This window comes from Colobus angolensis, unplaced genomic scaffold, assembly GCF_000951035.1.
Source record: "Colobus angolensis palliatus isolate OR3802 unplaced genomic scaffold, Cang.pa_1.0 Scaffold85, whole genome shotgun sequence".
Taxonomy (NCBI): domain Eukaryota; kingdom Metazoa; phylum Chordata; class Mammalia; order Primates; family Cercopithecidae; genus Colobus; species Colobus angolensis.
This window is the reverse complement of record NW_012122376.1, coordinates 5,773,679-5,785,915: the sequence shown is the minus strand read 5'-3', so window position 1 is coordinate 5,785,915 and position 12,237 is coordinate 5,773,679. Positions and strand designations below refer to the sequence as shown.

Here is a 12,237-nt window from a genome sequence, read left to right as displayed (position 1 = left end):
CATCTGGGAAAACACTTTTTTAATTTGTAAAAGCTGTATAGCCCTATAGATTGTCTGTGTTCTAATTATAAAAGCTATAATGAAGAAAGAAATCCCAGTATTTACATTGTAACTTAGCATCACTTCTTGCCAATCAGTTCACATGAAAACTAATACATTTCCCCTGGAAAATGTCTGAATGTACTTTGACAGGCTTCTGGAAGCAAGATAATCCTTACCAAATCTTGATTAGAAAGCATAACATTGCTACAGTACAACACGTGACAGTGCAGTAAAAACACACAAGACTGCCAGAAAGCAAGCAGAAGAAAATGATATTTTTATACATGCATCTCAAGTTTAAGAACACAAATGAGCCTAATTACAGAGGACGGCTGGCATATTTTGACAGTCTTGGCTATTATCACATTGTCACATTATAAACTTCACTGTGTTCCCTGCCATAAATTGTGTGCTGCTTTTCAACCATAATGCATGATAAAATTAAAAAAAAAATAAAAGAATGACTCTGAAATGAGAAGATAACATTGTAACACTGCAAACATGAAGAAAAACTCTTCTTAAAGTAGAATTTTAAATATATTAATATGCTTTATAAACTTAAACATCCTGTCATGATTTAAAAATTAAGTGTCATTTCATCCCTAAGCATTTTTGTGCCCACTTGACCTGTATGGCCTCTATCCCATATATCCATATACACAGGGTATGACGGGTGCTCACAAAGCCCGAGTCTATAGCAGACAATATACACAGGGTATGACGGGTGCTCGCAAAGTTCAAGTCTATAGCAGACCATATAGACAGGGTATGACGGGTGCTCACAAAGCCCGAGTCTATAGCAGAGACACATATGAATGAAAGGTGCCTAAAGTGAAGTAGAGTCTTGGGCTCAAAACTCAGCTTTCTACATCTCAAGTCAGTATTTCTAAGCACAATAAATTGAAAAATAGTAATAATTCTGAAACTAGGCTGGACATGGTGGCTCATGCCTATAATCCCAGCACTTTCAGAAGCTAAGGTGGGAGGACTGCCTGAGCCCAGGAGTTCAAGACCAGTCCAGGCAACATAGTGAGACCTCATCTCTACTTTTTAAAAAGAAAAAAAAAATTCTGCAACTACAAAAGACTTCCTCTTATAGAAAGAAAATAAAGGTTTTCTATCCGAGTCATTTTCCTGTCTTTAATGTAATTATCATCAGTCTCAGGTCTCAAAGTTTAATCTAGGAATTCCATAAATTAACTGATGCCCAGAGATGCCTCTAAGGCACTCATAAATTTTAAAATCTTTGCAAACATAATAAAATATACTTTAGAAAATCCACAAACTATAATTTTTTTAGTGGTATCTTTCCCATACTGGACATGAACTCAATACCTTGGAGTTAGCCAAAAGATTACTTACTTTACACAAAATTTCAATGTGTGATATCATGTCATCTAAACAAGAAATATACTTAAGTATTCTCCAGTATTATTATAGATGTGGGTGGTGTTATTACAACTCAGATGTACTCTTTCTGCTGGTATTGTCATGGACTGAATGTTTATGTCCCTAAAAGCTGATATGTTGAAATTCTAACCCCTAATTTGATGGTATCTGGAGTGGGGCCTTTGAGAGATAATAGGGTTATAAAGGTGAAGTCCTCTAAAGGGATTAGTGCCTTGTGAAGAGATCCCAGAGATCCTGCTTCCTCTCTGTTCTTTGCCATGAGAGGATACAACCAGAAAGCAAGCCCTCCCCAGATACCTGATCTCTTGGCACCTTGATATTAAGATTTCCCAGCCTCCAGAACTGTGAAAAATAAGTGTTTGTTTAAACCACCCAGTCTATGGTAATTCGTTATAGCAACCTGAACTAAGATATCTAATCATATCAACCAAAGAGAACAATATTCCCATACTTTATGATGATTGTTCCTTATGATATAGCAAAATTCCCAAGTCCTTCCTGTGATTATTCTGATTAAAGTTACATTGAATTTAGTATGAAATTCCATGGGGTGTAGGTGGATATCTATATAGAAACTGGTTAGGGTATATCTAAAGTATTATCATGCCAGTAGCATCCCCCAAATTATTATTCAAGGCTCAAAATTAATGCTTTTAGAAAACAACCAGAAGCTATGCAAGCCGGTAGGGGAAAAAGAGGTGTATGATAATTAAGCTTTGATATCCCAAAGGACAGGAAAACCTCTACCTCAAGTAGATAATTTAAGCTAATTTCCGATCTTCCTTGGTTTCTGATAAAGGATTTATTTTGTATGAAGTCCTCTGATCTTTCTTCTTCAGTCTCATAAATGTAAAGCAGTTGATCAATGCAAGCATATATACATGCACCCCCCCACCTCTTAACCAGTAGCTAATAATTTAAAACACAGGCACTGAAATGCAAATTAGGAGGCACTCACAACTATGAAACAACCAGAGAAGAGGCTCTCTGACCTATCTTCCTTCTATCTTTTTTATAAACTGTGGGAGAATTTTGAGAACATGATTAGGGAACAGCAGGATATGTTTCCTTCACCTAGCATTCATGAGAAGTCTTACTTCTCATGGGTAGCCATAAGGAAGAATACAGTATTAGCAACTAACTTACTTACATAATAATTTATGGGTTAGGCAGGCCTATACACATAAAGTGATTTCAGTTCAATAGATGTGTTTACCCTCCATAGCCTAATAATTACGTTCACTGAGATTTACTCTGCTACAGAACACATATAAACAGTCAACGCTGACAAATAAGGATTGGTTTCTATGGAGTAACATGGGCCTTCAAAAATAATTAGAACTTAATTCCTGATTTCAGAACCGTCAAAAACTCTTGAAGGCAAAAAAGGAAACTATGAGGTTCTGAGAAATCAGAAATCAAAATATAAAAATAAAATATAAGTAAAACCATGCTGAAAGAAATCAGAAGAGAAATTATACAATCTAACCTTTTCACCCCAAATCAGTTCCTCCTTTTTCTTGCCACTCCAACATTGATGAAATGTAGAGTAATTGAAATTTACTCTGGAGATACAGCAAGCGACTCCAAAAGGCCATGGAGAGAGAATTTCAACTAAAATTGAAAAGCCATACAGAGGTCTGCACAAAAAACAAACAAAAAGCACACCACAAATCAAAATCTTTAAGATAAGAACGTAATTAGCATCTACAGGTTGAATGAGCTAATAACTTATGCCAATCTCATCATTACATTAGCTGAAAAGAAAACGAACTGACAGATAATCAAAGAACAAAGCAGTAGCTTCACTTCAGCAAAAACTCCATAGGATCACCAAAGAATAACTGGTGTGACTATCGTTTTCTCACTGGTGGATTCGTTTTTGGCAAGATTTTTAATGTCTAAATTTAAGTTAAACTTCAGTTTAACGAAATTAAAATTAACTTCATTTAGTCACAGTACACTTCTAAAACGGTCAAGCCTAGGACTGCTGAACAGCTATAGTTGCATAAAAACAATGCATTAGTCCTAAATAGGGAAATGGGAAAGGGCTTAAAAAAAAAAAAAAAAAAAGCACATCCGATAAGGGCACATCTGAATCCCATCCTTTTTATCCTATCACAACACAAAACAGTTACGGTTTTCTGGGAAACATCCTAGACCGCTAGGGGAAAATAACACCAGACATTTCAATTCACTGTAACGAACTCTCATCAATAATAATAACCTCTAGCTGTTGTGACATGACACAAATCAAAATTAAATTGAATTTTTGAAATTGTTAGTTCCCACGTTTAAGTAGTTTTAAATAAGTTCTGTTCTTTCAAAACTGAATTTCCTCATATCACATAATTTAAGACGCCTTTCTTTCTTCTCCCGCTTGTCACACCTCTTTCGGGTTCTGACCAGCACAGTAGGGGGACTTTAAGTAGGCCACGTGGTTAGTGTTTGCTAGAACTCGTTTAGCTTCACATCCGGTAATCGAGCATGCTAGGCTTGGCTACTCCCACTCCACACAGTTTATCCAGAGATCTAAACCCCGAATGAACCCGAATAGTTATTTGCTACAATGTCTTTCTCAAATCTCACATATTCCTAAAATAAGGGTGCCCATGCAGTAGAGACGGATCCGGGCAGGATCATTAGATAAAATACGAAGGCTTTAAACGTCCTTCTCCCAACGAGCAGCCTGGGACCGGCGTCGGGGCGGCAGCTTCACCAGGATTCGGAGCGACATCCTCGCCAGGATTCGAAACACCTAGGAGACCCGCGCCCGCCTGACTCCCTTCGCCCCTGGGACCCCGTGAAGACGCAAACCTCGGGACGCCTCCCGCAGAACCACCTGTCAGAGCCAGGCAGCAGTTCCCGCCTCAGAGCCTCCGAGGTCCTGCTCGACGGCGCCGACAGCAGGAGACCCCGCTCCCTCAGGGTTCTCGTGGCCATAGGCGCCACACTCCACCGCACTCCGGCTAAGGAGGTCCCGGGCCATCACCTGCCCGCCTACCGACCACGCCCGACCCTCCGCGGAACTGAGTCTGGCCGGATCAGCCGGCCCGCGGCGAACCCAGCTCTCGCCTCCGGCCGCTCCTTCTTATCCGCCCTGTCCCGCCGCCCGAGCCGGCAGCCTGCTACTTACCCCCTGACGGCTGCATCGAGTAAACCACACCGCCTTGTTCAACGCCGTCGCCGCCGCCGCCGTCTTCGTCACCGTCGCAGTCGCCGCCGCCATCTTTGTTGTGTCTCCGACTCCCTTCCCGCCCCCCTGCCCTGCTCAAGTCTCGCGTGAACAGGATGGAGGGCGGAAACGAGGAGGGGCCTGTTTGTCTCTCTCGAGGTTCCGTAGGCAGCAGTGGGCAGGGATTAAGGGGGGTTGTGTGCGGGGCGGGTACTGAGTGGGCGGGGCCTACCTCGCGTAGCTCCCACGGGCTGATTAGTTACCCAAAGGCACTGAAGCGACAGGCCTGCGGCGACGATGGAGAGCCTGGCAGTGCGACTGCTGCGCGGCAGCAGGCTGGTGAGTGCGTTCGAGACTGGCGTCCTGGGGGCCCAGGGCGATCCTGGCCCCTGGCATCACAGCTGGCAGAGCCTTCTAACGGGCCTCGGGGCGCCAGCCTGAGCCCCGCTGCACGTCGTGGGCCCATCTCCCCAGACCCTTTACCCGCGGGCAGCCCACGACCCCGACCCCCTTCAGGCCTCTGGGGGCGGCAGCTGGTGGCAAGGGGGTCGGGGCTGTCTAGAAGCTGCTTTGGCGGAGCAAGCGCCTTCAGTGGAGTCGGAGGGTCGCAATCAACAAGTTGTCCTTTGCAGGCCGTTGCGTCCTGAGAGCAACCGAGTCTTGATCTCTGGATCTCTGGATACATTTTGCACAGGTGTTACCTCCCTGATGCCCTAACCCACCTTTCCCCAGTGATTACATTTCACACCTCCTCCCCTCAAAAAAGATTGTTAAAATATAGGCCCAGTCTCATTCTGAGCAGGGTGTCTCCCTGTTCTTCCTTCCGCGGCCCCGCTCAAAGGTAGTAAGGGACTTCGGAGTTGTTCGGGCTTCCCGGCCAGGGACAGAGTTCCCTCTGCCCCTTATCTTATGTCTGGAGCCTGGGTATCTTCCGTGGATAGACTCACCGCGGCCCAGGGGAGCCTGTGTCGGTCCCTCTTCCATGAACTTAAGCTGAAACCAGCCTTTTGTGCTTAATTCTGATCTCTGCAGCTACACAAACTGTTGGTTCTTTAACAGCTCCTGTGTTAAACATCCTATGCTCTTCACCCCTTGGACCTATTATATAGCATGCTTTCCAGAACATACACATTTGGATACACTTGTGTTTGTCAGTACACTTCACTGGGAATTTTCCCACTGCTTACGTGTGCTTTTCGTGTTTCCTTTGCATTTGCTTTAATGAGTTAGGCTTTCCAACTGCTGCTCCAGTCTTATGCCCAGAGGCAGAACTCTTACCTTTTTACTCATTAGAGATAATTAATGTTATTTGTTTTACAGGCCTGAAATGCAATAAAAAAATAGTAAGTGATTATTGTTTAATACTGTTTATAATTGTTGGTTAATAACTTAGCAAAGAAAATTTCCTTGGTTTTACCATTTGACTCTGTTTTAGAGCCAAAATTTATTGACCACATAATCTGTGGTAGGAACGTTCTCATTCTACCTGAGTCATCTCAGTTCTCACAACCATCTTAACAAGTAGTTTAATCTTGCAGATGCCGCGGTTGATGCTGAAAAAGAATAGTAACTTGCCCACAGATAGAAAGTGATAGAGCTAGTATTCGAACTCTGGTCTGATTTTAAACTTAACCTTCATATACTACTGTCTCCCCTTCCTTACAGATATGAAAAGCCTATTTTGTTTGGACTTTTGGTTTATTGTGGCTTATAGTCCTTTATAGTTTTTTAAGCTCTTTTACATAAATTAGCCAAATTTATTGAACGTCGACTGTAGCGTAGTGGTTAAGAACGTGGGTTCTGCAGCTAGGCTGCTTGGGTCTGAACCCAGGCCCTCTCACTTCCTAGTGGTATAAGCTTGGACAGGTTATGCTTGGGGTCTCGGTTTTCTGATCTGTAAATGGAGAGAATAATTCTGCCTATTCCAAAACTGGTGTGAAAATTAAATGAGTTCATATGTTCATGTGAGGCACTTAGAATAGTGCTTGGCATATAGTCAGCTCTCGGTAAATATCAGCTCTTACTGCCACGCATGAAGCATTGTGTGCTACGGCAGATGTAATAATGAGTAAAACACTTTACCTTCAAGAAGTTTATCTTTTAGAGAAGAGGTTAGAACTATATGGAACTAACCTCATATCACATAGGTGTGGAACAAATCCTAAGGGGCTACCATCTGCGTGCAGATTCAGAAGATAGAAATGACTAGGACCATTGGGAAGTGATATGCTCTTTGGAAGCTGGGTTAGAGTTTAGGAGGGGAAAGGAGTGTTCAGAAAACTGCAACAGAAGGGGACTGAGGCCATTTTAGGGAATTGGGGGTTGATCCTTTTGGATTGTGAGGAGCTATTGAAGGTCAAGAGCTTTGGAGTTTCCTAGTGCCACAGGGTAAGTAGATTGCTGTGGACACAAGTGGCATGGAGTGGGAAGAAATGCAAGGTAGGGCTAATTTTGGTTTCTAGCCAGAGGCAAATAGAGAGCATTTACTCACTTATTGTAGACCAGAGACAGCATTTTACACCCACTACTCTATTTACTCTTCCTGTAAACGTCTGAATTAGGTATATTAGTGGCTTCATTTTGCAAATGAACTCGGAGGCAATAACCAGTGTTCCCGAGTCACACAACAATCAGATTGCAACACTGGCTTTCAGCCTACCCCTGCCTTCTCAGAAGGTCTCTCCTAGTCCTGCAGATGGATTAGAACTGCCTTGTCCATTTGGTCTAAGCAACCCAATTAGTGGAGAATTGGACCTTGCAGTTAACCTGTGGTTCCAAAGCATTTTAATGTAGCTCGATATCTTTTTTTGAAATGGCGTCTCACTCTGTCGCCCAGGTTGGAGTGCAGTGGCGCGGTCTCAGCTCACTGCAACCTATGCCACCCGGGTTCGAGTGATTCTCCTGCCTAAGTAGCTGGGATTACAGGTGCCTGCCACCATGCCCGGCTAATTTTTGTAGTTTTAGTACAGATGGGGTTTCACCATCTTGGCCAGGCTGATCTCGAACTCAACCTCGTGATCCACCTGCCACGGCCTCCCAAAGTGCTGGGATTACAGGCATGAGCCACCACACCAGGCCGCTTGATGTCTTTCAAGAGATGATTCTTTTTTTTTTTTCTTTTTTTTTTTAACAAGGCTCACTGTGTTGCCCAGGCTGGAGTGCAGTGGCATGATCATAGCTTACCGTAACCTTGAACTCCTGGCTCAGGTGATTCTCTGACTTCAGCTTCCTGGGAGCTGGGACCACAGGCATGTGTCACTACACCTGGCTAAGTTTTAAAGTGTTTTGTAGAGATGAAGTCTCACTGTGTTGGCCAGGCTGGTCTGGAACTCCTGGCCTCAAGCGATCCTCCCACCTCACTCTCCAAAATGCTGGGATTACAGGCATGAGCCACTGCACCCAGCCAAGAAGTGATTCTTGAAAAATATCCTTGAGGTGATTTCTTGTTCAGTTAATTCTCTGAACATCTGCTAGACAGCAGCTGCCAAAATAGATATAATTCTTGTTGTTCAACTTTTTGCTCTTCAACAAAATCAGAAGTATTTTTTCTGGACATGTATTTGGCATCCAGGTAAAGAGAGCACAAATGGTTTGAACGTGTCCCCCAAAATTCATGTGTTGGAAGCTTGACCCCCAGTGCGGAGGTTTTGAGTGGGGGGCCTAATGGGAAGTGTTTGGGTCATAGGGGACCTGGCCTCGTAAATTATTAATGCTGGTTTCGAGAGAGTGAGTTCCTCATAAAAGGACAACTTTGGCCTTCTCTTGCTCTCTCTTTCTCTCCCCTCATTTCTCACTCTCTCTTACCCTCTCTCACCCTCATGCCTTTCTCTATGGAATGACACACGTCTTAGCCTGAGAACTTGGAACAGCTGACTCATAATAAATGTTCTTAAATACTTAGAATAGCTGACTCATAATAAATCCTCAGTAAACATTAGCTATTTTTTTTTTTTTTTTGAGACGGAGTCTCGCTCTGTCACCCGGGCTAGAGTGCAGTGGCCGGATCTCTGCTCACTGCAAGCTCCGCTTCCTGGGTTTATGCCATTCTCCTGCCTCAGCCTCCCGAGTAGCTGGAACTACAGGCGCCAGCCACCTTGCCTGGCTAGTTTTTTTGTATTTTTTAGTAGAGACGGGGTTTCACCGTGTTAGCCAGGATGGTCTCGAACTCCTGACCTCGTGATCCACCCATCTCGGCCTCCCAAAGTGCTGGGATTACAGGCGCCCGGCCAACATTAGCTATTTTTAAAATTAATTAAGTTAGTTAGTTTTCTAGAGACAGGAGCCTGTTCTGTCACCCAGGCTGGAGTGCAGTGATACAGATCATGGCTCACTGCAGCTTCAAACTCCTGGACTCAAGTGATCCTCCCGCCTTGGCCTCCCAAAGTGTTAGGACTGCAGGCATGAGCCACTGTGCCTGATTCTTAAAAGGGCAAGGCATTGTTAGGAATTCCTAAAGACCAGAATGAAGAATCAGAGACTGGTAGATGGGAAAAGTTGTGTTTTTAGCAGTTTTGGAGAATACCTAAAACCGAAGCTATTATTTCTGGAGAAAGCAAGCAGAGGTTGGACAGATTCTGGTGTAGAAGTTTTGGCTTGGGGATATGAAATTGGGATCAACTTAAAATCTAATCCATTGACACACTGCTAATAAAGGCATACTCAAGACTGGATAATTTATAAAGAAAAAGAGGCTTGATGGATTCACAGTTCCACATGGCTGGCAAGGCCACACAACTGTGGTGAGGAAGGTGAAGGAGGAGCAAAGGCACATCTTACATAGTGGCAAGCAAGAGAGAAGTGCAGAGGAATTGCCCTTTATAAAACGATCAGATCTGGTGAGACTTACTATCATGAGAACAACACGGGAACACCCCGCCCCCATGATTCAGTTACCTCCCGCTGGGTCCCTCTCATGACACATGGGGATTATGGGAGCTACAATTCAAGATGAGATTTGGGTAGGGACACAGCCAAACCATATCAAGCAGGTATAAACAATTTGGCATAGGAAATCGAAATCGAAACTGAATATAGTGTTAAGTGTTTTCATTAAATTCTAATAAATTGTTGACATGATTCTCATAAGCCATATCAATTCCTGTAATTTTAAAGCCCATAAAGTAGTTTAATTTTCCTTTGGGGGTGGTGAGAGAATTTGTTTAAACTTCATTTCAGATAATTGTAGATTCTCATGCAGTTATAAAAAGAAATACGGAGAGATCCTGCATCTTGTTATCTGATTTGCCCCTGTGGTTAACACTTTACCAAACTATAGTACAATATCACAACCAAGAAATTGACATTGATACTGTCAACCTAAATAACAGAAAGAGGCTCTCTGAAAGAAAAGATGCTTATTTGGGAATAGAGCATTGCAATGGAAATACACGTGCCATAAGATTACATAATTGTTTTAAAATAATTATAGTTGGCTACAAGATCAGTAACAAGGATGATGCAGGTCTGGGGTTGGACAGGCAGTTACTGGGGCAGATAGGTCTTGCAGAAGTATTTTTTCTGTAAGGTTGTGATGGCCTTTGTGCAATATTTTGGTGTTTGCAATCTTTGGTGATAGTTTTTTATCAGGCTTGCAAATATGAGAACCCTTTTTTCATGGCCTTCCCTCACTCTATTTGTTAAGGTTGTTGTGTCTATTTGTTTGTTTTACATTAGTGACTCCATTTTGATTCTGACAACTTTTACAATACGACACACCAAGCTTTTTCAGATATTCCGTTTTACATGTATATGTGTGTGTAGGACTGTGCAGTTTTATCACATATGTTTGTGTATCCACCGCTATAGTCAAGCTACAGACAGTTCCAACAGCGTAAGGATTGTGTTGTTTGTCCTCTTACAACCACTCACTACCCCAACCTCCTGTCCTGGTCTCTAATCCCCGGTAAACACTAATCTCTAGCTTTATAAATTTGTCATTTCAAGAATATTAGATAAATAGAATCATCCAGTCTTTTTTTTGTTTTTTTGCTGAATAGAATTTATTGTAGGGGAAGGAAAAAATTTTCATCCACCCTCTTGGGTTCAGTGACTGGCGCTTGGAAATTAAATAACAAAGGACAGATTAACAATAGTAAAAGGTTTATTTCCTATGCATAATGAGCAAGTACCTGGCTCATTAAATGGTTAAAGGGTTTATATACCTATATTTATACCTATATTTACATGTTTGTATATCTATATTTACATCTTTTCATGCAGTTATAAAAAGAAATACAGAGAGATCCTGCATCTTGTTATCTGATTTGCCCCTGTGGTAACACTATCCTAACCTTTATGTACCTAATAATATCCTTAGGTATATAAAGGAAGGGGGAGAAAGGGCCTCTATAGGAAAAACAAATAGGTCCCCTTGGGAAAGACAAACAGATTTTTAGGAAAACAAACAAGTGGTAAGAAATTGTGTAATAACATTTGCCAATCCATCTTCAGGGCCAAAAACTCCCCAGTAGGATAAGGGAAGCTCCTAGAACAAGCTTTTCCTCCACTTTTTTTTTTTTTTTTTTGAGGCGGAGTCTCACTCTGTCATCCAGGCTGGAGTGCAGTGGCGAGATCTCGGCTCACTGCAAGCTCCGCCTCCTGGGTTCACGCCATTCTCCTGCCTCAGCCTCCCCTCAGCCTCCCAAGTAGCTGGGACTACCAGCGCCCGCCACCTCGCCCGGCTAGTTTTTTGTATTTTTTAGTAGAGACGGGGTTTCACCGTGTTAGCCAGGATGGTCTCGATCTCCTGACCTCGTGATCCGCCCGCCTCGGCCTCCCAAAGTGCAGGGATTACAGGCGTGAGCCACCGCGCCTGGCCTCCTCCACTTGTTGAATCTCAGATGTCTTCAGCTTAAAAGAAGCATTATGCCAACTCTGGGATTCCAAATGGGTCCCTGCACTGTGATAGGGATGTACCACAGATGTTTAACCATTCACCCACTGAAGGACATCTGGATTGTTTCCAGTTTTTTACTATTGTGGCTAAAGCTGCTGTGGACATTTGTGCACAGGTCTTTGAACTTACGTTCTTACTTCTCTTGAATAAATACAAAAGAGTACAACTGCTGGGTCATATAATTGCGTAAGAAACAGCTAAACGGTTTTCCAGAGTGACTGTACCGTTTTACATTCCCAAAAACAATGTATGAGAGATTCATTTTCTCATCTCCCTTGCCAGTGCAGCAAATCAAAATATTTAACCCCAAAATATACTTCGACATATTTTGGAATGGTTGCCATAGTGCCAGCAGACCAGCCTGATCAACATGGTGAAACCCCATCTCTACTAAAAATACAAAAATTAACTGGGTGTGGTGGCATGTGCCTGTAGTCCTAGCTACTTGGGAGGCTGAGGCAGGAGAATCGCTTGAACCCGGGAGGTAGAGGTTGCAGTGAGCCGAGATCGTGCCACTGCACTCCAGCCTGGGTGACAGAGCAAGACTCCATCTCAATAAATAAATAAATAAATAAATAAGAAGACTTAACTTTCCAAACAATCTGTCTCCTGTCTTCTTCTATTCAGTAGTTTATTTGCAAGGCAATAATAGTGTCACAGGTTCAATCCTGGCTTGGGTATTTCATTATCCTTTACAATTACATGAAAATTTTGT

At 42.9% G+C, this 12,237-nt stretch overlaps 2 protein-coding genes across 6 annotated transcripts in view; one reads left to right on the top strand and one right to left on the bottom strand.

The window, feature by feature from the left end:
• The window catches only part of IKZF5 (IKAROS family zinc finger 5 (Pegasus)), a 29,288-nt gene that overhangs the window by 13,474 nt on the left and 3,577 nt on the right, over positions 1-12,237 (bottom strand). For 2 of the 5 annotated variants that reach the window (XM_011930217.1, XM_011930222.1), the window contains exons 1-2: positions 4,589-4,744; positions 2,942-3,092 (exon numbers count right to left, since the gene is read on the bottom strand). The gene's annotated coding sequence lies outside the window, so the exon portion shown is untranslated. Of the gene's footprint in view, positions 1-2,941; positions 3,093-3,744; positions 5,303-12,237 lie in introns of those variants that run through there. The other 3 variants (XM_011930221.1, XM_011930218.1, XM_011930220.1) reach the window with 3 other exon arrangements.
• Positions 4,808-12,237, top strand: part of ACADSB (acyl-CoA dehydrogenase, short/branched chain) — a 38,063-nt gene continuing 30,633 nt past the window's right edge. Inside the window, exon 1 of the mRNA XM_011930223.1 lies at positions 4,808-4,966. Within this exon, the coding sequence (XP_011785613.1) occupies positions 4,925-4,966 (42 nt within the window). The 5' untranslated portion in view covers positions 4,808-4,924. The remainder of the gene's footprint in view (positions 4,967-12,237) is intronic.